The sequence below is a fragment of the Panthera leo genome, chromosome A3 (genome assembly GCF_018350215.1).
Source record: "Panthera leo isolate Ple1 chromosome A3, P.leo_Ple1_pat1.1, whole genome shotgun sequence".
Classification (NCBI taxonomy): Eukaryota; Metazoa; Chordata; class Mammalia; order Carnivora; family Felidae; genus Panthera; species Panthera leo.
In genome coordinates this window covers 90,103,565-90,130,704 of record NC_056681.1, presented here as the reverse complement: position 1 = coordinate 90,130,704, position 27,140 = coordinate 90,103,565, and the positions used below count along the sequence as shown (strand labels likewise).

Genomic DNA, 27,140 nt, shown 5'->3' with positions numbered 1-27,140 from the left:
AGAGCAATGAGGGTACACTAGCTGTTGACTAGCAACTAGATGTTAAAATATTAATATTAAATATTACTATTCAAATATACTCAAAATATAACCGCCCGGCTGTGTGGACCTGGTCACAGGTGCACAGCACCTGGCACAGCAGCTGCCAAGAGCAAGGTGCCGAGTGCCAGCTGTGGAGTGAGTGGCTCTGAGATGTGGGGCAGCAGCTTTCGCTCTGGGTTCCAAATGCGAACATGCCGAAGAGTCGAAACGTCTTTGCAGAAATATGTCTCCAGGTGATTAGGAGAAAGTTAATTTCCAGGACTCTCCCTTCTTGGTGGAATGAGCCTTGGAGGTATCAGCTCTCATCTGACCTCGTTCAGAATATTTCTGTTCCCAGAGACCTTTGATTGATGATTCAGAACCAGTTATTCTGTGTCCTTTAACTGGGAACTCACGGTATTCCCAGGAGGCACTTCAGTGCCGTATTCTCATGGTCTTGTATGGCCTCATGCCTCTTCCTGTGTATTCCTTCACCTTAAATAGCCGTTCGTGGATCTACTGTGGTTATTCTGTTCTCTGCATGTCAGTTATGCTTTCAGCCTAGATGCTATTTGGTTCATTATCTAGTCATCTTGATTTTGTTGAGTAGCTGGGATATTCTTTTTAATCTTTTTTGAAAATAGACTGCAATCACTGTCTACCCTTTTATATTGCTTGCAAACGACTCATCACTAGCCTGAATTCTTAATGTTTGTTGTTCTTTGTGCAGTGAAAGTTTTTCTTTGGTTTCAGATAACTTGCCTCGCTGTTCATTCATACTTTTTGAGTAAAATTTTGCTGATCTTTTTGTTCTTGTTGATAATTTATTTGGAGTAATTTTATAGTTTACGTAAATATTTTAATAGATTTTAAAAGGAATGAACTCTCGGTGGTATTACTTGGACTACCATTAGTCTGAAAGCCCCTTCATATTTAAGGAGCCCCTGGGAGGCACTGAGGAGATCATGGGGTAATGAAAGGCCCCACGTGGACTACAGTGGCCCAGAGATGTGAGCTGAGCCCGATTCCACAGCACTCTGTGACAAGGTCAGGATGCTGCACTTTATCCTGAGAGCTGTACCAAACGGGGAGCATTGAGGAGTATTACAGGGAGATAGTATCATCTGATTTGGTTTTTAGGAAGATTATCTGGGTAAGATTGGGTTTGGTGAGGTGGGCAGAGAGATGAAATGGAGGCTAGACAGCAGGCTTTCAAAGATCAACACTTGTTAAAAAGCGTGAGAGCACAAATCTTCCCATAGAGCCACCTTGTTGCAAGCTGTGCCTCTTGTGCCCGCAGACCCCCAGGCTGCTGGCCATGCCTTAAATTCTGCTCAGGGGTAGGTTCCTGCCAGTGAGAACACTGTGTATCCGTTGGGTACATGGCTCCTAAGGCACAGAAGAAGCAGGGGTATGGTTGGATAGGGCACAGGCTTTGGTGTCAGACACACCTGGGTTTGAGTCCAGGTTTTGCTACTTCCTAGCTGGATGGTCTTGGGCAAGACACTTAATCTTCTGAAAGGTCTCATGTTTAGACCAAGTCATGAGGCCCTCTTCCCTGGGTCACCAGCTTTAGAAGGCCCTGCTGTGGTCCTCTTCCAGCATGCCCTTGCCCGTGGTGGAGAGGAGTCTATGCCAATGATCAAATGCCCAGGTGGTAGTCCATATGAATGGTGCCTCCCAGACTTGTGCAGTGCACACCCTGTGCAACTGCAATGTGTGAGCTGCTAATAATATTGGCAAGGAGGAGCAGGATTGAAGATACTGAGGAGGTAAAATCCAGACTTGGTAGGTGTCAGGATATGACCAGGAGAATGATGGGACCATCAACAGCCAAAGGAAAATATGGCAGAGAGTTGAGACTCAGTTTTTGGTGTGTTAAGGCATTGGCCCTGCAAAACAGCTACCCAAAGCTACCCAACAGCCTGAACTCATGAGGGAGGTCAGAGCTAGACACAGTTTCGGAAATCATCAGATTGGTGTCACAGTTGAGGCCTGGCGGCTTTATGAGGGCTCAGAAGTAAAGCCTATAGGCCATAGGAAGGACTGAGATGATCCTCTTGGGAGTGTCTCTATTTATCTTATATTGTTTTGTTTTATTTTATTTTATTTTAATTGCAATAAACATACAGTGTTAAATTGGTTTCAGGTGTACAGTGTAGTGATTCAGCAATTCTGTTGCTCATTACTCATCAAGATAAGGTACTCTTTTTTTTTTTTTTAATTTTTTTAACATTATTTTTATTTTTGAGACAGAGAGAGCATGAACAGGGGAGGGGCAGAGAGAGAGGGAGACACAGAATCTGAAACAGGCTCCAGGCTCTGAGCTGTCAACACAGAGCCCGACGCGGGACTCGAACTCACGGACCGTGAGATCATTACCTGAGCCAAAGTCGGACGCTTAACCTACCAAGCCACACAGGCGCCCCAAGATAAGGTGCTCTTAATCCCCTTCATCTATTTCAACCATTCCCGTTCCCACCCACCTCCCCTCTGGTAAACATCTCTTTGTTCTCTATGGCTAAGAGCCATTTTGTTTGTCTCTTTTATATTCCTTTGCTCATTTTATTTCTTAAATTCCATTTATGAGTGAAATCATGTGGTATTTATCTTCTTCTGCATTAATTCACTTAGTATTATACTCTGTAGATCTATCCCTATTGTTGCAAATGGCAAGATTTCATCCTTTTTTATGGCTTAATAATATTCCTCTGTGTGTGTGTATAAAGATGTGATATGTATGCACACACACAGATATATATCACATCTTTTTAATCCATTCTTCTGTTGATGGACACAATCTACTTCTGTAATTTGGCTATTGTAAATTATGCTGCAATAAACATAGGGGTGCATATATACCCTTTCAGATTAGTATTTTTGTATTTAGTAGTGTGATTACTGGATCATATGGCAGCTTTATTTTTAATCTCTTGAGGAACCTCCAAACTGTTTTCCAGAGTGCCTGCACCAGTTTTCATTCCCACCAACAGTGCATGAGGGTTCCTTTTTCTCCACATCCTCACCAATGCCTGTTGTTTCTTGTGTTTTTTATTTTATCCATTCTGATAGATGTGAAGTGATAGCTCATTGTGGTTTTGATTTTCATATCCCTGATGATGAGTGATGTTGAACATCTTTTCATGTGTCTGTTGGCCATCTGGATGTCTTCTTTGGACAATTGTCTGTTTATGTCTTTTGCTCATTTTTTTTTTTTTAAGTAGGCTTCACACCCAGCATGGGGCCCAGTGCAGGGCTTGAACTCACCATGCTGAGATCAAGAGTCGGCTGCTTAACCAACTGAGCCACCCAAGCACCTCTTCTGCCCATTTTTAAATTGGATTATTGGTTTTTTTGGTATTGAGCTGTATCAGTTCTTTATATATTTTGGATACTAACTCCTTATGGGATATATCATTTGCAAGTATCTTGTCCCGTTCAGTAGGTTGCTTTTTAGTTTTGTTTATTGTGCAGCTTCTTGTGATTCTTCACTGTGCAGAAGCTTTTTATTTTGATGTAGTGCCAATAGTCTATTTTTGCTTTTATTTCCCTTGCCTTAGGAGACCTATCTAGAAAAATGCTGATATGACCAGTGTCAGATAAGTTACTACCTGTACTCTCTTCTAGGACTTTCATGGTTTCAGATCTCACATTTAGATCCTTAATCCATCTTGAGTTTATTTGTTGTGTATGGTGTAAGAAAGTGGTCCAGTTTCATTCTTCTGCATGTAGCTGTCCAGTTTTCCCAACATCATTTGTTGAAGATACTTTTTCCCATTGTATATTCATTCCTGCTTTGTCAAAGATTAATTGACCATATAATCTTAGGTTTATATATGGATTTTCTATTGTATTCCATTGATCTATGTGTCTATTTTTACACCAGTACCATACTGTTTTGATTATTTCAGCTTTGTGATACAGTTGAAATCAGGATTGTGATACCTCATTTTGTTTTTCTTTTTCAAGATTGCTTTGGCTACTTGGGGTATTTTGTGGTTCCATACAAATTTTAGGATTATTTGTTCTAATTTTGTGAAAAATGCTGTTGGTATTTTGATAGGGATTGCATTAAATCTGAAAATTTGGGTAGTATGGACATTTTAACAATATCTGTTCTCCCAATCCATGAATATGGAATGCCTTTCCATTTGTTTGCATCATCTTCAGTTTCTTTCATCAACGTTTTATAATTTTCAGAGTACAGGTCTTTCACCTCCTTGGTTAAGTTTATTCCTAGGTATTTTATTGTTTTTTGGTACAGTTGTAAATGGAATTGTTTTCTTCATTTCTCTTTCTGCTGCTTCATTATGAGTGTATTGAAATGCAATGGATTTCTGTATATTGGTTTTGTATCCTGTGACCGTACTGAATTCACTGATCAGTTCTAGTAGTTTTTGGTGGAGTCATTAGGGTTTTCTATACATAGGCTCATGTCATCTGCAACAGTGAGAGATTTACTTCTTCCTTACCAATTTGGATGCCTTTTCTTTCTTAATGTTGTCTAATCATTGTGGTTAGGACTTCTAGTACTATGTTGAATAAAAGTGGTGAGGGTGGACACCTTGTCTTGTTCCTGACCTTAGGGGGAAAAGCTCTCAGATTTTCACCATTGAGAATGATGTCTGCATATGGCCTTTATTATGTTGAGGTATGTTCCCTCTAGACCTACTTTGCAGAGGGTTTTTTTTTTTTTTTAATCATGAATGGATGTTGTACACTGTTGAATGCTTTTTCTTTCTTTTTTAAAAAAATATCCCTGTGTCAATGCTTGACACACATAAATCTTGTGGGTTTTTTTTTTTTTTAAACAAAATGTTTATTTTTGAGAGAGAGCCAGCAGGGAAGGGGCAGAGAGAGGGGGACAGAGGATCCAAAGCTGGTTCAGTGCTGTGGGACTTGAACTCACGAACCATGAGATCGTGACCTAAGCTGAAGTCGGACACTCAACCAACTGAGCCACTCAGGTGCCCCTGTTGAATGCTTTTCTGCATCAATTGAAACGATCATATGGTTTTTATTTCTTCTCTTGTTGACATATATCACATTCATTGTTTTGCAAATATTGAATCACCACCCTTGCATCCTGGGAACAAATCCCACTTGATCGTGGTGTACAATTTTTTTAATGTATTGTTGGTTTTAGCTTGCTAATATTTTGTTAAGGATTTTTGCATCCATGTTCATCAGAAATATTGGCCTGTGTTTTTGTTGTTGTTTTTGTAGTGTCTTTCTCTGGTTTTGGTATCAGGGTAATACTGGCCTCAAAGAATGAATTTGGAAGCTTTCCTTCTGGAGTATCTACTTTAGGTAATTACCCTTTGACCTCACCACAGTGATCCCCTTGTTTTATACAAGCTGTGTGTTAAGGTCCAGATAGGGCACAGAATAGCTGTGTAGTGTGTGGACTGTCCATCTGCCCAATCCCCACTGTCAGTAAGTTACCCTGAATAAACTCTGTGTAAATGGTATGGAGGGGCTTGCTTTGTTTTTTGAGTGCCTTCTTAGTCTGGAGGATAGTTTACTGACCCTCCTCCACCTTCTGACAGCAACTCTAAATGATGTGGTTCTGCAGTACTGATGCTTAAAGATATATTAAGTGAAAAAAGATTACAACAGTATTATTGCATTATTCTTTCAAAATATATGTATATATATGTATGTTTACATACTCAGAAGATGTTTGCAACCAATGTGTGGTTTTCTTACAGTGGGATTTCAGGTAATTTTTAGAAACTTCTGTCTTCTAATTGTATAAGAAGAGATGAAAGCATAATTATACTTACCCTGGAGTCAGCCAGACCCTGCTAAGGCAGGAATCTCCCAGCCCTCTCCTCAGGCCCTGCAAATGCAGCCAATATGACAATGGCTGGGGACGGGACAGGACTAGGTCTCTTTCAAACCCAAACTGTCAAGTGGAAAGAAGCAGGTTACCAAACACAGGGTGATCTTGCTTTTGTAAAACATGCAAATGTGTATGAGGATCCCCAGAGGGCCTTGTGTGCTCAGGCATTTCCAGAGGGTTCATTTGCAAGTGAAAGAAAATGGAGAGGAAAACCATATGAGCCTATCTTCTGGCAGCCTGTTATGATTATGGGCTTTCATCCAGATGCCCTTGGAGAGCAGCTTTCCTATCTGGTGACCTAACAGGATGTTAGCATCCACTAGAAAGAATGCTCAGGTCCTTATGGACTGCTGGCTTGGTTGTCAGTCTGAGACTCTGAATTTCAGTTACATGTTTCAAGCAGAAGGGGATTCTCTTCCATTTACCCTTCTCTCTTTTCCTTTCCCCAATTCACAGTTTCACCTTTTTTCACGGATCAGCCACCACCAGGATTGGCTGGCTGGCTATCTATCTATGTATCTATCTAACTATCATCTACCTACCTACCTACCCACCAACCGACCCATCCATCCATCTATCCTTTTGTCATCATGATAAATGCCTTCTAGTAACCATCAATCTGTCCTCTAAAATTAAGAGTGTTTCTTGATTTGTCTCATTTTTTTCCTTTGGTGTTTTTTTTCTTAAATTCCACATGAGTGAAATCATATCGTATTTGTCTTTCTCTGACTTATTTCACTTAGCATTCTACTTTCTAGCTCCATCCTTGTTGTTGCAAATGGCAAGATTTCATTCTTTTCTACAGCTAATATTCCAGTGTGTGTGTGTGTGTGTGTGTGTGTGTGTGTGTGTGTATACCACACCACCTCTTCTTTATCCATTCATCAGTTGATGGACACTTGGTCTACTTCCATAATTTGGCTATTGTTTAAAAATGCTGCAATAAACATAGGGTGCATATATCCTTTCAAATGACTGTTTTGTGGTGGTTTTTTTTTTTTTTTTTTTTTTTTTTGTATTCTTTGGGTAAATACTGAGTAGTGGAATTGTTGGATCATATGGTAATTCTATTTTTAATTTTTGAGGAAGCCCCATACTGTTTTCCACAGAGGCTGTACCAGTTTGCATTTCCACTGACAGTGTACAAAGGCTCCTTTCTATCCACATCCTTGCAAACACTTATTGTTTCTTGTCTTCTTGACTTTAGCCATTCTGACAGGTGTGAAGTGACATCTCATTGAGGTTTTGATTTGCATTTCTCTGATCAAGAGTGATGTTGAGCATCCTTTCATGGTGTCTGTTGGCCATCTGTATGTCTTCTTTGGAGAAATGTCTATTTATGTCTTCTGACCAATTTTTAATTGGATTGTTTTTTTGGTGTTGAGTTGTATCAGTTACTTATATAGTTTGGATACTAATCCCTTATAGGATATGTCATTTGCAAATATCTTCTCCCATTCCATCGGTTGCCTTTTAGTTTTGTTGATTGCTTCCTTCACTATGCAGAAGCATTTTATTTTGATGTAATCCCAGTAGTTTACTTTTGTTTCTGTTTCCCTCGCCTCAAGAGACCTATCTAGGGAAATGTTGCTACAGCTGATATCAGAGAAATTACGACCTGTGCTCTCTTCTAGGATTTTTGTTTGTTTCAGATTAGGTCCTTAATCCATTTTGAGTTTATTTTTTGTGTATGGTGTAAGAAAGTAGTCCAGTTTCATTCTTTTGCATGTAGCTATCCAGTTTTCCCAATACCATTTGTTGAAGAAACTTCTTCCCATTGCATATTTTGCCTTTTGTTGAAGATTAATTGGCTGTATAATTGTGGGTTTATATCTAGGTTTTCTATTGTATTCCATTGATCTGTGTGTCTATTTTGATGCCAGTACCATCCTGTTTTGATTACTTCAGCTTTGTGATATAACTTGAAATCTGGGATTGTGATACATCCAGTTTTGTTTCTCTTTTTCAAGATTGCTTTGGCTGTTCAAAATCTTTTGTAGTTCCATATAAATTTTAAGATTTTCTGTTCTAGTTCTGTGAAAAATGCTGTTGGTATTTTGATAGGGATTGCATTAAACCTGAAAATTACTTAGGTAGTATAGACATTTTAACAGTATTTGTTCTTCCAACCCACGAGCATGGAATGGCTTTCCATTTCTTTGCATCCTCCTGAATTTCTTTCATTAGTGTTTAATTCTCTGATTAAGTTTATTTCTATTTTATTATTTTTTGGTGCAATTGTAAATGGGATTGTTTTCTTCATTTCTCTTTCTGCTGCTTCATTATTAGTGTATTGAAATGCAATGGATTTCTGTATATTGATTTTGTATCCTGTGACCTTACTGAATTCACCGATCAGTTCTAGTAGTTTTTTTGGTGGAGTCTTTAGGGTTTTTTATACACTGGATCACATCATTTGCAAACAGTAAGAATTTTGCTTCTTCCTTATCAATTTGGATGCCTTTTCTTTCTTAATGTTGTCTAATCATTGTGGTTAGGACTTCTAGTATTATGTTGAATAAAAGTGGTGAGAGTGTGTTGTTCCTGACCTTAGGGGGGAAAAGCTCCGTTTTTCACCATTGAGTATGTTGTTTGCTGTGGGTTCTTCATATATGGCCTGTGTGTTCCCTCTAGACCTACTTTGCAGAGGGTTTGGATGAACGGATGATGTACACTGTCAAATGCTTTTTCTCCATCAACTGAAATGATCATAGGGTTTTCATCCTTTCTCTTGTTGATATAGCACATTGTTTTGCAAATGTTGAACTGTCCTGGCATCCTGGGAATAAATCCCACTCGATTGTGGTGTACAGTTTTTTAAATGTATTGTTGGGTTTGTTTTGCTAATATTTGGTGAGGATTTTTACATCTGTGTTCATGAGATATTGGCCTGTTCTCTTTTGGGTGGGGTCTTCTGGTGTTGGTATCAGGATGATACTGGCCTCACAGAATGAATTTTCTATTTATTCTGTTCTCTTCTATTTTTGGAATAGTTTGAGAAGAAATGATATTAACTCTTTAAATGTTTGGTAGACTTCTCCCATGAAACCATCTGGCCCTGGACTTTTGTGTGTTCGGAGTTTTTTTTATTGATTCAATTTCATTGCTGGTAATTGCTCTGTTCAAATTTTCTGCTTTTCTATATTTGGTAGGTTACATGTTTCTAGGAATTTATCTAGTTCTTTGAAGTTGTCCAAATTGTTTGTATATAGATTTTCATAATATTCTGTTACAATTGTTTGTATTTCTGTGGTGGTATTTTTCCACTTTCATTAGCGATTTTATTTGATGAATCTGGCTAGAGGTTTATCAATTTTGTTCATCTTTTCAAAGAACCAGCTCCTGGTTTCAATGATCTGTTCCATTGTTTTTTTTTGTTTGTTTGTTTGTTTTTAGTTTCTATATGATTTCTTTCTGCCCTAATCTTTATTTCCTTCCTTCTGTTGGTCTTCAGTTTTCTTTTTCTAGCTCCTTCAGATATAAGGTTAGGTTGTTTGAGATTTTTCTTGCTTCTTGAGGTAGGCCTGTATTGCCATCGACTTACCACTTACTCTTAGAACCACTTTTGTAGCAGCAGATTGGCAATCTGAATTAAAAGAGGTAGCCCCAGGCATGGGACCTTATGGGAATGCTCCTCTCCCCAAGGACAGCCATATTTGGCTCTCCCTACTAGAGCTGGTGCTTAGGACCATCAGAATGAAGCAGTAATCAGCCATCCTTTAGCAAATATTACATCAGAAGTGAACAATTTTAATCAGTGTGGGAGGAGTCTCCAAGTTGAATAAAAGGGGGAAAAACAGAAACACAGATGAGAAAAAGGCCATCTCTATCTTGTCCCTTTCTATGCAGCTCTAAAAGCTCATGGCCTTTGAACATTATGCCGGTGGTGACAAGGACAGGCCCTACTGCTGCTGTTAGTGAGGCCTTCGTTGGTGCATCTACAACCTACAGTGGGAGGGTGGGATTATAGGGTATCTCACATACCACAATCTGGGCCTGGTTTGAGGTGAGGGGAAAAAAGGATCCACTCTGAATTTGAGTGCAAAAAATAAATATAAAATTTATTAAAACACCCACAATATTTTAAAGATACCAGGAGTAATACAGTTCACAAACCCAGTTGTTTGTGTAAATTATAATAAAATACAAATCAAAAAAGGATACATACTTGCAATTTCTAGGCACCCTAAATTAAATTTACTGAAACACTGGGGGAGAAGGGAGGGTAAGGAGGGGTAGCTCAGGAGGCAAACCAATAAAGTGGGAGGAAAAAATATTAACAGAAAGGTAAAAATTATACAAAATAAAATTATCAGCATAAATTTACTGTACTAAGAATATCTACAGTTTAATAATACACATCCTATTGCCTTGAGACATTGCAAAAATCTACCATTCATCCATCAACCCCAGATAAACTTCATTTCAAGTAGCCACAGTTACAAAGTCAAGACGGAATATTCAAGTATGGTTGTTAAGTTCACCTCCATTGGAAGCCAAGTAACCAAACAGGAATTCAAAGAAGAAATAAAACACATCAAAAAGCTACAGGGATTCTAGGTTAAGTCTAATGCATTAATATGCCACAATTATGACCTGCCCTTAATTGTTTTTTATAATTAGAATATGCGAAAAAGAAATGACACCACTCCTGTTTTTCTCCTCCTTTTTCCCCTCAAAAAAATAAACCAACAAAAAGCACTGGAATCAAGAAGATTTGGATGTTCAAAGGAGCCAAATAGTATTTTTTAAATCCCCATGTGAATAGTGATGAGTTATCCCTGAATGACGACGGGTAGTCAAAATGAGAAAAGAGCGCAAACGATACCACTACAAAAAGCATCCCTGATATCAGAATAGAAGCGAATGAGGAAGTAGGCCAAATCACTCAGATTCTTAGGCAAAAAGCAACTTTAGACCTTGCATTTCTGTGCCGCAGCCTCTGCTCAGGGGAGAAGCCTATTGCTCTGCTCTTGTCTGCAGCTCTGCGGGAGGAAGGGCTAGGAATGCCAGGACAGGGTCTCACATGGAAACACTCTGCGCACGTGTGGGTGTGGGGCCGTATAACCTATGCTGGGATATGCACCTCAAAAACAATTTTGGTCCAGGGTATGTCGAAGTTGGCCATGTACTACAACAGATGCAGTTGGCTAATAAAGTAAGTTTTGAGGAAGTGATTTCAAATGACAACAACGCCTGAAAAAGCTCAATGAGATGGGCATAGGAGATTCACATTTTATTCAAAAGCAAAACTTACAAAGAGAATGAAATAAGTCAACCCCACTCCTTCCTTTAGATAGTCTGCCATTTCAACTGCTGAAGAATGAAAAATAAAATGACCCCAGATTCTTCAAGGTCAAGTAAGTCATCAGATGGACAACCTGCAGGTATCAGACCTTCAAGGAATCTACTGAAGTTGTCACAATGTCCTGTTTTTGAGGTATTTAAAAAAATTGTGACAGTGGATGACATAAAATGGAGCTTCCGGTTTTCAAAACATCAACTTTTGTGGACCCGAGAGGAAATTTAGAGTAGCACCAACTAAAAAGCAGCCTCAGTGGCGTCAAGTGAGCAAAGAAATCTCCTTCCTTTAGTTCGAACGTGAGGGGTTACCAGTGACAGGCAGAAGCAACACTGAAAGGTTACCAGTGACGGGCAGAAGCAATGCTGGGGCAGGGGCCGTGAAGAGCAAAGCAACAAGCCCACTGCCCACCACGGCGGGGCCAGTGCCAGGGGAGGAAGGAGGCCTGCTCGGAACGCCTCGGTATACGAGTGCCTTGGAGGTCCTCAAAGGTGTCTGCTTGGCACCCTGCAGGTGGAAAATGTGTGTCCTTGGCAATGAGAATGCCTGCCATTTCAGAAGAGGCAGGAGTCCCAGACTCCCCTTCCTCAAAAATGGAAGAAAAAAAAAAGCCCTTCACCTTTCCTTTCTCATTAGGCCTGAGGGGACAGATGTGTAACCAGAGCACCTGCCAAGCCAGGAAGGCCCACTCCCAGTACAGTTAGGGAGCTGGCTGTCTTCGGAACTTGCCTTTCAGGTTTTGGCCACCAAGGGAAGAGTACTAAAAACAGAAAAACTGCTCAGAGCAGGTTTTAGCACGATAAACAGAGGTCTAAGGAGACAGCACCAAAGGGGGGGCGGGGGGGGGGAAGCCAAGAGAGACTGGAGCCCACCTTGTTTTTGGTTGGTTGTGGTTTCAGAACCTTGATAGCACCTCAGCAGGACAGGATCAGGGACAGTCACATTAAAACACCATAGCACCATTTTATTTAGACTATGTCAATTCATAAAAATGCTTCCTAGTCCATAAAACACACTTCAGTAACAAAAGGAAAGAGATTGGTTGAGGCACGTCAGGGACATCACTTAAATTTTCCACCAGCATTGCCTTGGTTTGAGATCTGGCGGTGGTTAAACGTTACAAAGTCTGGCTGGATTTCTCTCCATGAAATCAGGTTACCATCCTACTGATCATCAACCATCCTCACGCCTCACGCCTACTGCTGTTCGGTGCAGAGCACTTAGGCTCTGCTACTTCTGCCCTTGCTTTAGCACTTTAAAAATCCCTTGCTCTGCAAACTCCTGTTTCCAAAAGAGTCTGGTGGAAGGACCAAGAGGGGGCAGGGTATGATCTCTTTCCATGCACACCACGGTCACCTCGGTGAGAGGGAAAGCCGGACCCACGAAGCTAGCGTGTGGGAAACTCAGGCCCTGCCAAGAAACAAACTACAATGACAGCAAAAACAACAAAACCTCAAAAATCCATGAAACAACTTTAGTCAAGATCTCTGATGGTTAGATAACGGTTTCTTGAGCTAGCACCAGTTATTTTGTGAGAACCTGCCGCAAAGCGATTATTTTAAAAATCTCTTAGCACAGAACTTTGCAAGCACTTCCCTTGCATGCAAAAGGCAGGGGGAAACAAAACGAAAGAGGAACCAAATATTCGCACTGCATGTGGATGGCATCTGTGGACAGGGCACACTGGGGAGATGAGGACTCCATCATTTCTCATTGCTATAATATTAACTCTAAAACTTGGTCATGCTGTTAGGTTCTTTAGTTGCAATGGCTTTATTTTTCTTCTCATGATAAAAACGTCTGTTAATCATCTTTAGGACTTAAAAAATGATAGTGCCAGTAAAAAATAAAAATTTGATTTTTCTCTTTAAGAAACCTTCAGCAGCAAGGGGGGGATAAAGAGCTGTGCATAGTTACTTTTTAAATATACGTCTAAAGCATGCTAATTTTAATGACTGAGATTTGAGGTAGGTTATACATGTAGTGTGTAAAAATCAGCATGGGCTCGAGCATAGCAACAGCACCACCTAATTTCTGAAACACCATTCTGAGGGGAATGGGAACATCCAATGGAGACTGCCTCTTGACTCACCTCTCAGCAGCCTATTTGCTAGTCTAGGAATTTATGAACCAAAGGCTGTTGGGGCTGCGGGGACAGACATCACATGCTTTTAGCTTGTATTGGTTTCTCCTTTCATCTAATGGCTTTGCTATCAAAGGGTGACGAGGGGAAGAGTATATTTAACATACATCAGGAAGATTCACACATGCCAAGGATCAGAATCACCTGGGTTACACTCGGGACCTTCCAAACCAACAGCCAACCTGGGGCTTTCCCGGGTCATACAGACGGTCACATTCTCCAAATGTTTCGTAAAATATTGTATTTCTTGCTTAAGATCATTTAAAATGAAGTTTTCAAGGCACCCCCGCATCTACCTAAGCACGGAGTCAAATGAGACCTGCATAAAAGTACGGATGCGATAAGCAAAATAGCATTTAAAGGACCCAACTTTTCCTCAAAACTAGAAAATTAGCATGCTTATTAAAGACTCTGCTTCCTTTAGCTTGTCACACTGAAGGTCAGAGGTTTTCCTATAAATCTGAGTTCTGAATAATTCTAAATCCTGATAAGCTCTTGGGTATTTATTTCAAAAGCAATAATATTTCATTTTTGTCCTGTAAAATAAATGCAACTTTACAGAATATGGTAAAAGTGAAGGATAGACAAAGCACGTTAAATATTCAGCTACTATTTACAATTTCTCCCACAATTACATGTTAAAACATACTTTTTTTTTTTCAAGTTGCTGTTTAAATCTAGGCAAAAGTGCTTAAAAAAATCTTTCACTATTTACAATTAAAACCAGACCACATAAATGCTCAGGACATCTTACAGCGACTCTCCGCCAGTGCTTCTGAACAGTTACAGCGAACAGCCAGCGGGTCGGTTCTCAGCTCTTACACAAGGCACCTGGAAGCTCAGGGACTTGCCTTTAGCATCGTCATCTGATTGTTAAACTCGTTTTACAAAGACCCACATCTGAAAAAAAAAAAAAACTGCTCAATAAATATCTGACATTTATCTCAGGGCTTGGTTGTCATTTCACTGTGTGGCCATGATCCCCTCTGTGTGTCCTGATGAAACCTCCCGTTCATCACACACATCCACATGGGTAGCTTCATAGGAACTTTGCTAATACCACAGGAAAAACAAACACTCCAGGAAGTCTGACTTGCTGTGGACAAATGTTGCTTCCACCAGTTAGGCCCAGCCTCTCTCAACAAAGTTGCAAAAAGTAAGCACCACATTCTCATTTCAAAGAACTGAACAAATGCACCAGAATTTTAGAACGGGCGAGTTCAAGTGGGTGGAGAGGGAAGGAAGGAAAGGAGAAAATGATCAAATAGAGAAATGGCACCAATTAGGGAGGACAGTCATAGCTACCTGCTGAAAACGTTTGACTCCTGCATTTTAAAATTGATAAGTGTAAGCCCACCCCCACCAATGGTAGCATGGCGGGGGCTGGCTTGGGCGTGAGGCCTGCACCATTGTCCAACATGGAAATCCAGGAATAGAGAGAGATGCGTTAACTGCCGTTACACTGGTGTGCTGAGCTCCCGCAGGATGTGACCTGCCCAAGAGTCAAGCAAGTCCCAGCACAATACTACAGCACCAGGCTCTGCACAGCACTGTGCACGGAGGGACGGCACAATGCTGGCTTTTCACAGCTTGGGTTCAACTTCTTGTTTTTAGAGATACAGTAGCCCTTTTTCAGGATCAGCATAGACTCTCGAGCATTTTAGGAAAGACTGCCACTAAGACAAATTCCTTCAGCCCAGTATTCATTGGCTTGTCAACCCCGGTGGAAATGGCTCCTAAGAGCCTCTCAACTCCAGCTCCATCAGGAGGTGCTGCCTAGGGAACCATGACATCATGTGACTTGATAAATAACGGACAGAGAGGATTCAGTGTGGAGACTAGCAAGCTTGAAGCTGTCTACTACCAACCTAGTTTCTGGGGAAATCTACACCAGCATCTCAGGTGCCTGGCCTGGGGTGCACCTGCCCCCCGCCCCGTCCCCGATGCCAAGCCGGTGACTGGAAAAGGGACTCCAGCTGTTTTTCTACAGATTCTCCCATCCTACTGGAGAGGACAGAAGCTGTCCTGAGGGATCCCTCCCCTGAAGGGAAGGCGCATCTGTCAGGAGGGATGGACCAGGTGGCTACAAATCTGCACTTGGCTCATGAGGGGCAGATGGCTGAGAGAACCTTGTCAGCTCCCAAGAGGGCCAGGCTCACTGGGCCCAGCAAGACTGGGCAGGAAGGAGCGCTTTTGGCCTTTCCTGCCGATCCTTTACCATTACTATTGTCGCTTTTTAAAAAATCCAATAAATACACATTTTAAATGGAATTTAAAACTACTCCTTTGTGAAAGGACACTATAAACTTTCTTTCCATTATTGTGATATACAAGGATAAAGTTTTAAAAACAAGAGGAAATAAAAGCCACCCCCCCCCCCCAAACAAGGGAGGGAAAAAAAACCAACGTGGAGATATAAATATTAAGATCACGAAAAAAATCACCCGACAGCCGTAGTTTCTTCTTCAAAGTGCTGGGGAAGTGGGGGAAAGGGAGGGGCGGGTCAGTTCTGAGGTTTGGACCATAAATACATATATATGCATATCTATATATGTATATATAGATAAAAAGACTTCTGCACCCCCAACCCGCCCCCAGGTGTGAGGGCAAAAGCACCACAGAGGCAGCTCGGGCGGGGCCCGACGCTGAGGTACGCTGGCTCCCTGGCACCCTGGCACCTAGATCCAGCGGCTGTAGGGCCCAGTGACCTTCGTGTAGGCGTAGGAGGACACGGTGACTGCTGAGTCTGTGGGCACGGCCAGTGCCTGCCGGGTGGGGACAGTCCCCTTCTTCTCCTTATGCTGAGGCTCAGCAACCATGGCGCCCCCCCATTTGCGCTTCTTCCCGTAGAGCTTGGCCTCCTGCTGGCCCAGGCCCAGCCGGGCAGCCTCCTCCTGCCGCGCCCGGGCCCTCTCCGCCAGCTGCTTCATCTTGGCCTCCCAGAGGGCCAGCCCATGATTGGGCTGGTTGAGGTTCTTATGCTGGTAGAAGACCAGCGAGATGCGGGTGGGGTGGCAGCGGTTGGGTTTCTTGAGGGGCGTGGTGGCATGCAGCTCCCGCCGGGCACACTCGATGAGGATTGAGCCGTGAGCAGGGGCCACGGCCACGCCGCCGATGTTCTCGTCCAGGAAGTTGTGTTCGCTGTCAGACCACAGCTCCTCCTCCTCCTCGGCCCCACCGTTCTTCTCCTCCTTCACCGCCCCCTTGTTAGGGGGGTCCTCAGCAGCGCCCTCCTCCAGGCTGAAGGGATCCCACAGCTTCTCCTCCGACTTCAGGGCCCCAAACAGCTTCTCACTGGAGCCCAGGGGCAGGCCGAAGGACTGCCAGGCTTTGTCCAGCTGGCTCGCCCCCGGGGTTGGAATCCTTCCCTCCTCTCCCTTCAAGGGGCTCCACAACTTGTCTTGGAAGCCAGGACCACCTTTCAGGGCAGAGCTGAAATCCCCGGCCCCAACCCCCCAAGGCTTCTCAGTCAGGCCGGGCCCGGCCAAGGCCGAGGTGTTGTTCCCAAACTTGCAGGGGCTCCACGGTTTGCCTCGGAGCCGTCCTCCAGGCTGGGGGGCTGGCTGCTGCCCCTCCCCAGGGAACAACCCCCACTGGCCATCTGGGAAGTGGGAAGGGGTCAGGCAGCCAGCCCCAAAAGAGCTGAGCTTGTCGGGGATGATCGCAGGGCTCTCCCCAGGATGGAACACACCCCAGCTGCCACCCACACTGTTAGTCCTCTTAGGGGACATGCTTGGGCCTCCTGAGTACTGTCCCCATAGGTGGTTGGGTCCCCCATTCTGAGAAGCCTCGGGCAAAGGTGTTTTGTTCATCTTACCAGGGTCTCTGGGTATAGATTCGGCCTGGACCAGTGGGTCTACTGGCTCTTGCTTGATGGATCTGTTGTAGCAGTTGGAACTCTGTGCAAAGGGAGAGGGGTCCCTGGATGCTGGGTGGATCTGGGGAGCCTTGGGAAGCAGATACTCCTTGGGGCCTGGATAAGCAGGCTGCTGGTGGTGAGGAGTGGGGTGGTGGGTGTCCGTGGGAACAGCCTGGCCAGGCAGCTCGGCAAACTCAGCACCACCGTAGGCCGGGCTCAGGCTGCTGTGCAGAGCGTGGAGGTCTGGCTTCTTTTCAAAACTGCTGCTGCTGCCACTGTGTCCCCAGGTGCTAGGACCCAGGAACTGCGAGGGGAAGACGGGGTTGCTGGATGGAAAGCCGTAGTAGCCGAATGACGGAAGAGCGTACTTGGAGTGGAAGCCGTTGACAGAGGTCAGGCTGGGCTGTGCATAGTAGGAGTGGTAGGAGTACACGCTGTTCATGCTGTACGGGTCGGAAGGCCGGCAGTTGCCCAGCACCGAGTAGCTCTCCACGACTGCGTTGCCGCTGTACTTGAAGGAGCTGAAGTGGTTCTGCGGCTCCACTTTGAGGGAGGGCTTCAGGCCTTGCTGGGAAAGTCCACCCTTCAGAGCCAGGCCTGGGGAACACAGGAATCAACACGGAGAAGGAGCAGAGGGAACCCCGGCCCGCAAAGGCCCTGGGCGAGGGGGCCAGGGGTGCAACCTCCCTGTTCCCTTAGGGGTTTCCCGGCCCCACTGAAGCACCGGGAAAAGCGGGGGCAGAGCCCACACAGCACTTCTCCTCCTCCCTGGCACACCCCCACAAGTCCTCGCTGAAGCCCCACCCCCCTCATGCTGGCCTCTGCAGGACAAGGGTCAGGGGAAATGAGAGCTGCCCCCACTGCAGACCACGTGCCTGAGGCCGTGGGATTCTCTGCAGACGCTCAGGCAGGCTGGAGGAGAAGCCAAGCTCCTCTTCTGCTGGCTCCGCAGGTGCCACCCGCCCCCGCCCCCAGGTACTCAGGTGTCCTGAGGCTGCCGTGGATACTGCGCCGGCTGAAAGTTAAGGTAACGTGTGGTCCACGGGGCGGAGAGAGGCCCCGGACTTTAGTCTGGAGTGCCATCTTGAAGCAGGAAGAGGGGCAGCGAAGGAGCTGTCCAGGGCCACAACCCTCCCCGCCCCGCCCGTGCCACCTCTGGTGGGCACCCTCTCCCTACACACCTGGGTCAGTGGAGATGCCGGCCAGCTCCAGGGCCTCCTGTTTGATCTTCTCGGGAGTGCTCAGCTTCTCTTTCTGAACCTTCTTCTTCTCGGCTGCCGCCTTTCTGGCTTCCAGCTGCCGCTGGCGGCAGGACTTGGCAGGCTCGGGCAGGCGCCGGACCTCACGGGGGAAGGCGGTGAGCACCTGGATGGCCCCGCTGCCCACCTTGGCATTCTGGTTCTCCTCACTGCCAAACTCGTCTGTGTTGGACATCTTGTACAGGGGGAGCACGTGCAGCTGCTCGTCCTCGGGAATCTTGCCCACGCAGCGATTGTCTTCCTTGGTCAGGGTGCAGACCTGCCCCGGGCAGAGAGAGGGAGGGTACATGGGGTTGGGGGGGCCCGGCACTCAGAGAAAGAGGCTGAGCATCTGCATGCATGACCCGCCCACCCTTCCCTACACAGTCCCAACACCAGCCATCCACGGTTTCTAGAATGTCTAAAAGCACAGCTGTCCTGGTTCATGCAGTAACAGTATCCCCAGCACTTAGAATCTCCTCTACACCTTCAAAGGACATCCATTCACTTTGCCTCCTGGGACCCTCATGTGGCTGAGGAGAAGAGATGACTGGCCCAAGGTTGCATGGCTGGAAAGGGGCCGGGTCAGGCCTAGTGGCCATGCTCTGCCTGCCAGTGGAATATTATTGTCATTGTGCTTTATCACCTTGCTGAGCCTCAGACCTTCTACCATTACACTTCTTGCCCTGAACACTCAGCCTCCTTTTGCTCTTAAAATACTTTTTATTAAAAACTATTATGTGCTGGTTGTAGAAAATTTAGGCCACCAAACAGGAAATAATAATTATCTCCATAATCCCACCACCCAGAAATAATCACTATAAACACTTTGATCATATATGCATATATACACATACACACAGTTTTTGTATAATGTGATCCTATTTCATTACCATACGGTTTTATAGTGACTTCATTTTTTAAAAGATAGTATATTTTCTTATGCATTAAATATTCTCCTTCAGTATGATTTAAGAACTTGCATAATATTCTACTGTATCAATGTATTCATTTAACTAATCCCTCATTACTATTAAAACTTGTTTCTAATTTTTTCCTATCATAAACAGTACTTTTAAGCTAAATCTTCTAAAACACGTCATTCCTTAGAATAAACGCTGTGAAGTAAACAGCCATACGTTGCTGCCCTCCAAACTGATTATCACATTTTTCACTCATACTGGCTAAAGCTGAGCTTCCATTTTCCTATACTTTTGCTTATAATTTTGCCACTAACTTCTGAAAAACATTTTGCTCATTATCAAAATGTATCGCGTTGGTCCGCATTTCTCTGATTACTAATAAGGCTTAATCTTTTTTTTTTTTCTGTCAGGTTTACTCTTTAACTCTTGGGTTGATTATATTTTATTTTCTGTGTTCTTGATGTTCTGGCAGTTGCGGCCTTGACCCTGGAGGAACGTCCTTCCCCGAAGACTAGCTAATTCCTAGAGATAGCAAATGACCCCCCTTCAGGTGCACTCTGATATACAAACTGACCAATCCAGGGCCCACACCCCTAACTCTCTCTTTTTATCAAACTCTCACACACCAAGCAAATATTCCCCCTGCCCCCCATCACCCAGGACCAGGGAGGACAACTGGGGACCACTCCTATGGCCCAGAGCCCACAAACTATTCAAACTCTCCAGTTCTCAGCTTACTTAACTCTGCCTTGCCCACTCCTTCCCACCAAATCTCCAACAACTGCGCTGGGCCACACTCTCACCACTCACTCCTCTGCCTCCTGACCAATCCTGGTGCTTCCCTGTGTGGCCTGGTGGGCACATGCTTCTTGGGCTCTGTGAGTATAAAGTTTGGCCCTCCTGACAATCCTGTGTGTGTCTTCCTCTCTTATCATACTTCATTAAAACAAACCTTGGGTATATTTGAATACAACTCTCTTCTTTTTTTGGTGAGTTTTATGCCTCTTGCCCATTTTTATACTAGACTATTCATTTTTTTTATCATTTATATAAAGTAATCTTTGTCTATGAAAGTTATCATTCACTTTGTCACTTGTTACAAATGCTGTTTTCCAGTTTGTACAGGCCTTTCAATTTTGATCACGGTGTTTTATTATTGAACAGAAACTGTACATTTTTATGAAGTCAACCATGTTCATGCTTTCATCTGCAGTTTCCCCTTTGGTGTGATGCTCTACCAAGTGTGTTTCTTCCCAGAGTATGTATGTCTCTTCAGACTTGACCTGGTCTGAGCGGACCCCACAGGCTTTCTGGGTTTGACTGACCACCGGCCCTGCTTCCCATCATTCCCTAAAACCCAATGTGATAAACGACACAGCAAAAGTAAAAAGCAAAGGATGAGATATGATAGAAACTGCGTTTCTCTCCCTAACATAGATACCTTACCAATGTCGACAGACAGCTATCCTTGTTTTTTTTAAAAAAAAAAAAAAAAAAAAAAAAGGACATACGGGTAGTCACAAAGATAAAATTTAAATGGGCAAAAAAAAAAAAAAAAGAGAAAAAGATGTTCACCCTCTCTAGTCATAAAAGAAACACAAATTACAGTGAGATCGTACATTTGCCACTCAGGTGGGCAAAGACTAAAGAAATTGTGAAAACCCTGTGTTGCCAAGTAAGCCAGAGAAGCAGCACTCTAAACCTATAAATGTCCTTACTCTGGGACGTCAAGGGGATTATTCCACCACCGCACCAAGATGTGGTTAGGATGGACCCCCACTCTGGTTTACAGAGGGGGAGTCTGGAAACACTCACTGTCCATCCACAGGGGAAGTGGTCAAATAAATGATGGCAGAGCCATACATACTGCCTTACAACACGTTGAAGTAAGTCTACATCCAGTGACACAGAGAGCTGTCCATCATGCATTCTTACAAAAAGCGGGTCATGGAACAGCACATACATATACTGTGATCACATCTGTGTAAAACTGACACAGCTGTGCACACACGCATATGCATATATTCAGGTGCCTGAACGGATGGTCATCACAATGCTAACACTAGTTAGGTCTCTAAGATTTCAGGCAATTTTTACTTTACGCTTTCTTATACTGTTTACTTTTTTAGACAATAAATAGTTTAATTAAAAAAAAAAAAAAACACTGTTCATTTTGGAAGAGGTTTACTTTTTTCCACTCCAAATGCTACAAAGCTCTGGGATCAAAATAACCTCACTGTGCTCCTATCTCCTGATGTCTCCTCCTCCTTCCCTGCCCCTCTTCTCATCCTGGAGGTCCCTCCCTTTCTCTGTGTGTCAGCTCGAAACCCTCACAATACAGTGTGGACAGGGGCCTGCCTCATCTTGCTTCTAGCCTTGCACATAAGGGAAGGAGGACAAGGTAGAGAAATAAAATCTCGTGCTGGGCCATCAATCCCTGTGTTACACCCCAGTTATACCCAGACTCTGGGAGCCCCCTTTCAGGTGAACTGCCATTGCTTCTGCCTCTTCCACAGTTCCCCAGGGAGCCCTGCCTGCCCAAGACCTAGTTAAAAAGCAAAGAAGAGAGCTGGCATCATCCCTTTGAGGGGGTCCCCACTCAAGTCCAAACCTCCCCTCTTCTCCATCTGCACTCACTCCCCTAGTGACGGCATCTAGCCTCGTGCCTGAAACTGTGAACTACATGTTCTCCAGACAGCCCGCTCCCCTGCCTGCTCCACATGTCCACCTGGACATCTGCTGGGCATCTCAAAACAGAACTCTTCATTTTTACCACCAAACTGGGCTTCTCCTGTGATTCTACATCTCAGCGTGTCGCACCAACACTTGACCAGGTGCTCAAGCAAAAAGCCTTGGGTGGCTCTCTAGTCCTTCCTTGTCATATCCTACATCTGTCCATCAGCAGCCCCCGCTTGGCTGGCTGTATCTTCGAGATCACCCAAAGTCTGTCCAACCACCACCCTCCCTACCCTCGCTCCTGTCCAAGCCCTGTCACCTCTAGCCTAGACAGTGTCCCAGCCTAATTGGCTTTCTCCTTTGATTCTCTCCCACTCACCCCATCTCCACATACTTCTTTTCTATCTGCAGGAGCAAGAGAGCACTTCTAACTTTATCAAGGAGACCCTACCACTCCCAGCTTCCCCTCACACTTGGAGCACAACCCACAGCCCTGTCCACCTTCTGGGCTCACTGTGACCTGGTCCCTGCCTGCCCCTGAATCTCTGTGTATGCTGGTCCTTCTGCCTGGAGCACTCCATCCCCAGATATTCGGGTCCCTTACTCTCTTGCTTCATTCATGTCTCAGCTCAGGTACCCCTCCCTCAGAGGGACCTTTCTGCCCATGGCATCCCAAATGGCATCTGCTATCACTCTAGCCCTTACCCTACTTCATATCTTCCTCACAGCCTTCAACACTACCAGACATTAACTGTATCACATACTTGGGCAGGGCTTGGTCCATTTTATTCCCCAATATCTACAGCAGCATCTGGGGCACAATAAACATTTGCTCGGTAGATGAATCAAGAATGGCTTGGATTTAAATCCAGTGTTCACAGAGACCTGGAACAGTCTTTAGGTAAGGACTCCAGGTGCCCAACAGACTGTGTTCTACAGCATCCACCTAAGACATGGAGACCAGACCAGCCTGTCCAAGCATTCCGGTCCATGCATTTCTCAGAGAAGTGGGCAGGGGCAGCCAGTATGGCAGGGCACCTCCCAGAGATCTGAGACTCTTGTCTCCAGGTCCCTCCCTACTCTGAGCCCACCTGTCTGCTTAAACCAGTCCCCCTCCCAGGACCATCCCGCAGGGGGAGCTGTGACAGGTCCAGGGTTCCTTACCACTGTGCAGCCGTTGTAGAGGTTATGCTGGTCCTTGTGGGCATGGGCACAGAAGTCCATGCAGGCTGTGACCCCCGAGAAGGGCCGCCCTTCCTTCAGCCCCAGGCGGCAGTCAATCGCTATTTCCTCATTGGTCACCTGTGTGGACAGCCAAGGAGAACTGCTCGTGTGACCTGAGGTCAGTGGCCTAGATTCTGTGCTGAGGAGGCAAAGCTAGGTCTTGGAGGGAAGGAGGTTAAGGACCATGGAGGCCTTGCAGAGGGGCCGCAGGAGGTAGGCTTTCCGGATGAAGCCTCCGTAGAAATTACTTCCTTCTGGGTTAACTCAAGTCCTCCTCACCTCATCTGGGAGATGCACAGGTGACAGGAGAGAGAAACTTGAGCCTCCCCAGGAGAAGCCAGACCAGGAGAGGTGAAAGATTACTATGGGGGGAGGCAAGAAAGCAAGGGATAGGGGAAAGATGGTCTGGGATGCAGTTAGCTCGTTGTCAAGAAAGGATCTCATCAAAGACCTACATCACTGCTCTATCTCTAGTTGAGCTTTTCCCATAAGGAGCACAAATGAGCCCACTCTCCCATTTCCTGACTTCAGGGAACACGGACAGAGATGCAGATGACACGTGGGCAGAGAAAAGCCCAAGACCCAGTACCTGGTTCTGATAGGCCTGGGGAGCTAGCCTCTTGTACAGGGGAGCGACTTCAGTAGCCAGGTCCTGGAAACTCTTCCGGAGCACTTCTTCCTGTGGAGAGAACAGCAGTCACACGTATCCAAACCAGCCCCACCTGGCAAACTCTACACACTGGAAATTAACCTCCATTCTAGAACCACCGTTGGGTTGCTGGGAAGGTAGGAAGTGCCATCAGGTGTTTTTACAGGTTCCATCTGGGAGGCATAGGGTACCATGTCTGTTTTAATGTTGGAGACACAGAAGCTCAGGAAAAGCTGTGGCCTGAAGGTCCAGCCATCCTGACTGCTAAGCTACTAGCTCAGTGCCACTCAGAACACATAAAACAGGTTGTTGGTTTTGAGTGCTCAACACCCTAGGTCAGAAGTTCGATGAAGTAGGCAGGTAAAAGCAGGATCAAAAGGTGTGGCTTTTTCTTCTGGTGTTGCAGGCAGGCAAATGAAGGCAGAGAGGGGCGGGTCAAAGTCTAGGCCAGGAATTCCACAGCCAGGCAGGCCCAGAGCCTGTCATGAGCCAGGGACACTCTATTCTCTAGACCTGCACCATTGCATGTGTTATCATGAGCTCTGTGCTGCTTCTGAAATATATATTAAATTTAATTAAAATTAGATAAAATTGGGGCACAGAGAGTCAGCTCTGAGCCTGCATGGCTCAGTTGGTTAAGTGTCTGACTCTTCATCTAGTTCAGGTCCTATCTCACCCTTTGTGAGATTGAGCCCCATGTGGGGCTCTGTGCTGACAGCATGGAGCCTGCTTGGGATTCTCTCTCTCTCTCTCTCTCTCTCTCTCTCTCTCTGTCTCTCTCTCTCTCTCTGCCCTTCCCCCACTAATAAGTAAACATCTAAAGAAAGTTAAATAAAATTAAAAACCCAGTTCCCGTTTTACGAGCCACATTTCAAGTGCTCAGTGGTTACATGTGGCTCCTGTGCTACACGTTTTTTACAGAGAACGTTTCCATCATCACAGAAGGAGTTCCACTGGATAGTGCTGCCCCAGACAAAGCAGCTGCACCCCAGCTACATTTGGCCAAGGGTTTCAGGTATCCACAGCCCCTCCCTGGCCCTCCCTCTGAGGGTGGCAGGTAGAGCTGGGGGGGGCTGTTTCTACAAGGCCTTGAGCACAGACAGGCATGAAGAGTTTGCAGAGAAGAAAGAGGAAGAAGAGAGAAAAAGAAGCAAGTTCATAGAAGTAGAGATGGAAAAGCAAGACCAATGGCTCAGCGGTCTGTCCAGTAGGGTGGCCAGAGCTGCCAGCCACTGCCAGCTGCCTGTCTCTGGCTGCAGCCCAGAGGCTGCCACAAACATGGTAAGCCCACGGCCAGCACAGCACAGGGCTGAGGCCCTTGAGCTCTGGGAATACCCAGACCTGACTTCACCATTACTGCCACATGGCCCTGGGCAAGCCATTTGCCTCATCTGTAAGGTGAGTAGCAACAGGGCCTACATCTGAGGTGTCTTGAGGTTAACAGAGATGCACACCTGTGAGGTGCTGGCCAGAATACTCAGCACTAAGTAAGTGCACAGAAATGGCAGCTGATAGAACAGGGGAAGTACGTGTGAGAAATTAAAGCAATGCCTTTTCACTCCTGGTCATTCCTAGTTCCTGTGGCCCTGGGGCTCCTCTCTTCATTGAAACAACTGCATTGAAACAACTTGCTTCCAGGGGAGGGCGGATGCCACCATAGAGAAAAGTCCAGTGTCAAATCAGACTATCAAACTAGCTTGTGCAATAGTCTAAAAGCCAGGCTTTGAGGCAAATAAAGTTCTGCACTTGAAAATGCTTCCTTTTACTTCTGAAAAGCAGGACTGGATACCCAGAGCATAGAAGTTTATTACACATAGGGTAGAAAAACGTGTGCCCCACGGGAGTCCCCACGCCCATGGAAAAGGAGGAAACCCTTCCTGTACAAGGAGCTCGGGGAGATGTGGAAGGCAGAACTGGGGATCAAGATGTTGCCTAGATCCCCACAAAGGGACCCAGTACCCTACCTCACAAGAGCTCAGGTAGTGGGGAGGGGGTAGGTTTGGGGGCAGATGGCAGGGAGCCCAGACAGACCTGTACCTTCTCTGCATTTGGAACTCTGCATGGAGACCACCTCCTGGGATGGCCTTCACAAGCACAGCAACAGAGGGGAAGGGGCAGGGAGGAAGGCAGCCTGACCTGACTGGGAGGCTGCAGACAGGAGGCCATTGTGGACCCTAGTCCAGTGCCTAAGAGACAGGCTAGGCTCCCAGCAAGAAGACAGCAAGGGCCTGGAAATGTGGACAACCGCACAGAGACATGTGCCTGGCTGCCAGGTAGAATGAGGGGCACTTCGGGAAGCCCAGCACTGGCCCCAGAAAGTGGCCGAGGCCTAGAGGCCTCTTCCTGCCATACCTCCCACCCCTACAAACACATCTTAGAAAGAATGAAGAAAAGAAATGACTCTTGAAGAAGATCAAATTCTGGTGAGGAATTTGACCATTTACCTTAAAGAGACTGTTTTAAGCTGGGAGAGTCTGAAATGCCCATAATTGGTTAGGTTTAATTTTTCACTCATCACACCCCTCCACACCACACCCCACATACCTTACTTCCCAGCAAGATAAGGTCAGTTAACAAAATAAAGCCAGTTGCATTATCTGCATGTGTGAGTCAGGGTGTGCTAACCCACCCCCCACCACACTACCAGAGACGGGAGGCAGGGTAGGACGAGCCGGAGGGCCCCACCGCTCCGCGGAACTCTGCTTACCTCCTTGGGGTTGTCCCCCACGAGGCGGAACTTGCGAGGCGTCTTGCTCCGAGCGTATTTGCAGCCGTTGAAGTACATGCTCCAGGAACAACCAAAGGAGAAGGAGGCACCGCAGGTGTTGGGGTCTTTGCCTTGACAAGCGCAGGTCCGGCTGCAATACGCATCACACGTTAGGCATACAGACACATTTTTTGTTCGGAAATCGTCCTCCTACATCAGGGGGGAGGTCCTGCTGAGGCCTGGCACCCATGGTCTCCCAGTGACTGGGACCACATCCCTCCCGCCTTTAACTCCTTCCCCAAATTTCCTCGCATAGAGAGTCAGCTCTGAGCAGCCCTTTCTGTTCCCAGCCCTGAGCCTGAAGGTCTAAGAATGTGTCTTTGGGAGGGGAGCCTGGGTGGCTCAGTCGGGTTAAGCGTCAGAATTCGGCTCAGGTCATGATCTCACGGTTCATGAGTTCAAACCCCATGTCGGGCCCTGTGCTGACAGCTCAGAGCCTGAAGCCTGCTTGGGATTCTGTGTCTCCTTCTCTCTGCCCCTCCCCAGCTCGCAC

General features: G+C 45.5%; 1 protein-coding gene across 3 annotated transcripts in view; it reads right to left on the bottom strand.

The window, feature by feature from the left end:
- Nucleotides 1-9,448: 9,448 nt before the first annotated feature.
- TET3 (tet methylcytosine dioxygenase 3) overlaps nt 9,449-27,140 on the bottom strand; it is a 105,070-nt gene continuing 87,378 nt past the window's right edge. For 2 of the 3 annotated variants that reach the window (XM_042932742.1, XM_042932743.1), the window contains 5 exons: nt 26,588-26,738; nt 23,821-23,910; nt 23,172-23,309; nt 18,352-18,688; nt 9,449-17,767 (listed from right to left, as the gene is read on the bottom strand). In XM_042932742.1, the coding sequence (XP_042788676.1) occupies nt 15,990-17,767; nt 18,352-18,688; nt 23,172-23,309; nt 23,821-23,910; nt 26,588-26,738 (2,494 nt within the window). In that variant the 3' untranslated portion in view covers nt 9,449-15,989. The remainder of the gene's footprint in view (nt 17,768-18,351; nt 18,689-23,171; nt 23,310-23,820; nt 23,911-26,587; nt 26,739-27,140) is intronic. The other variant, XM_042932744.1, reaches the window with a different exon arrangement.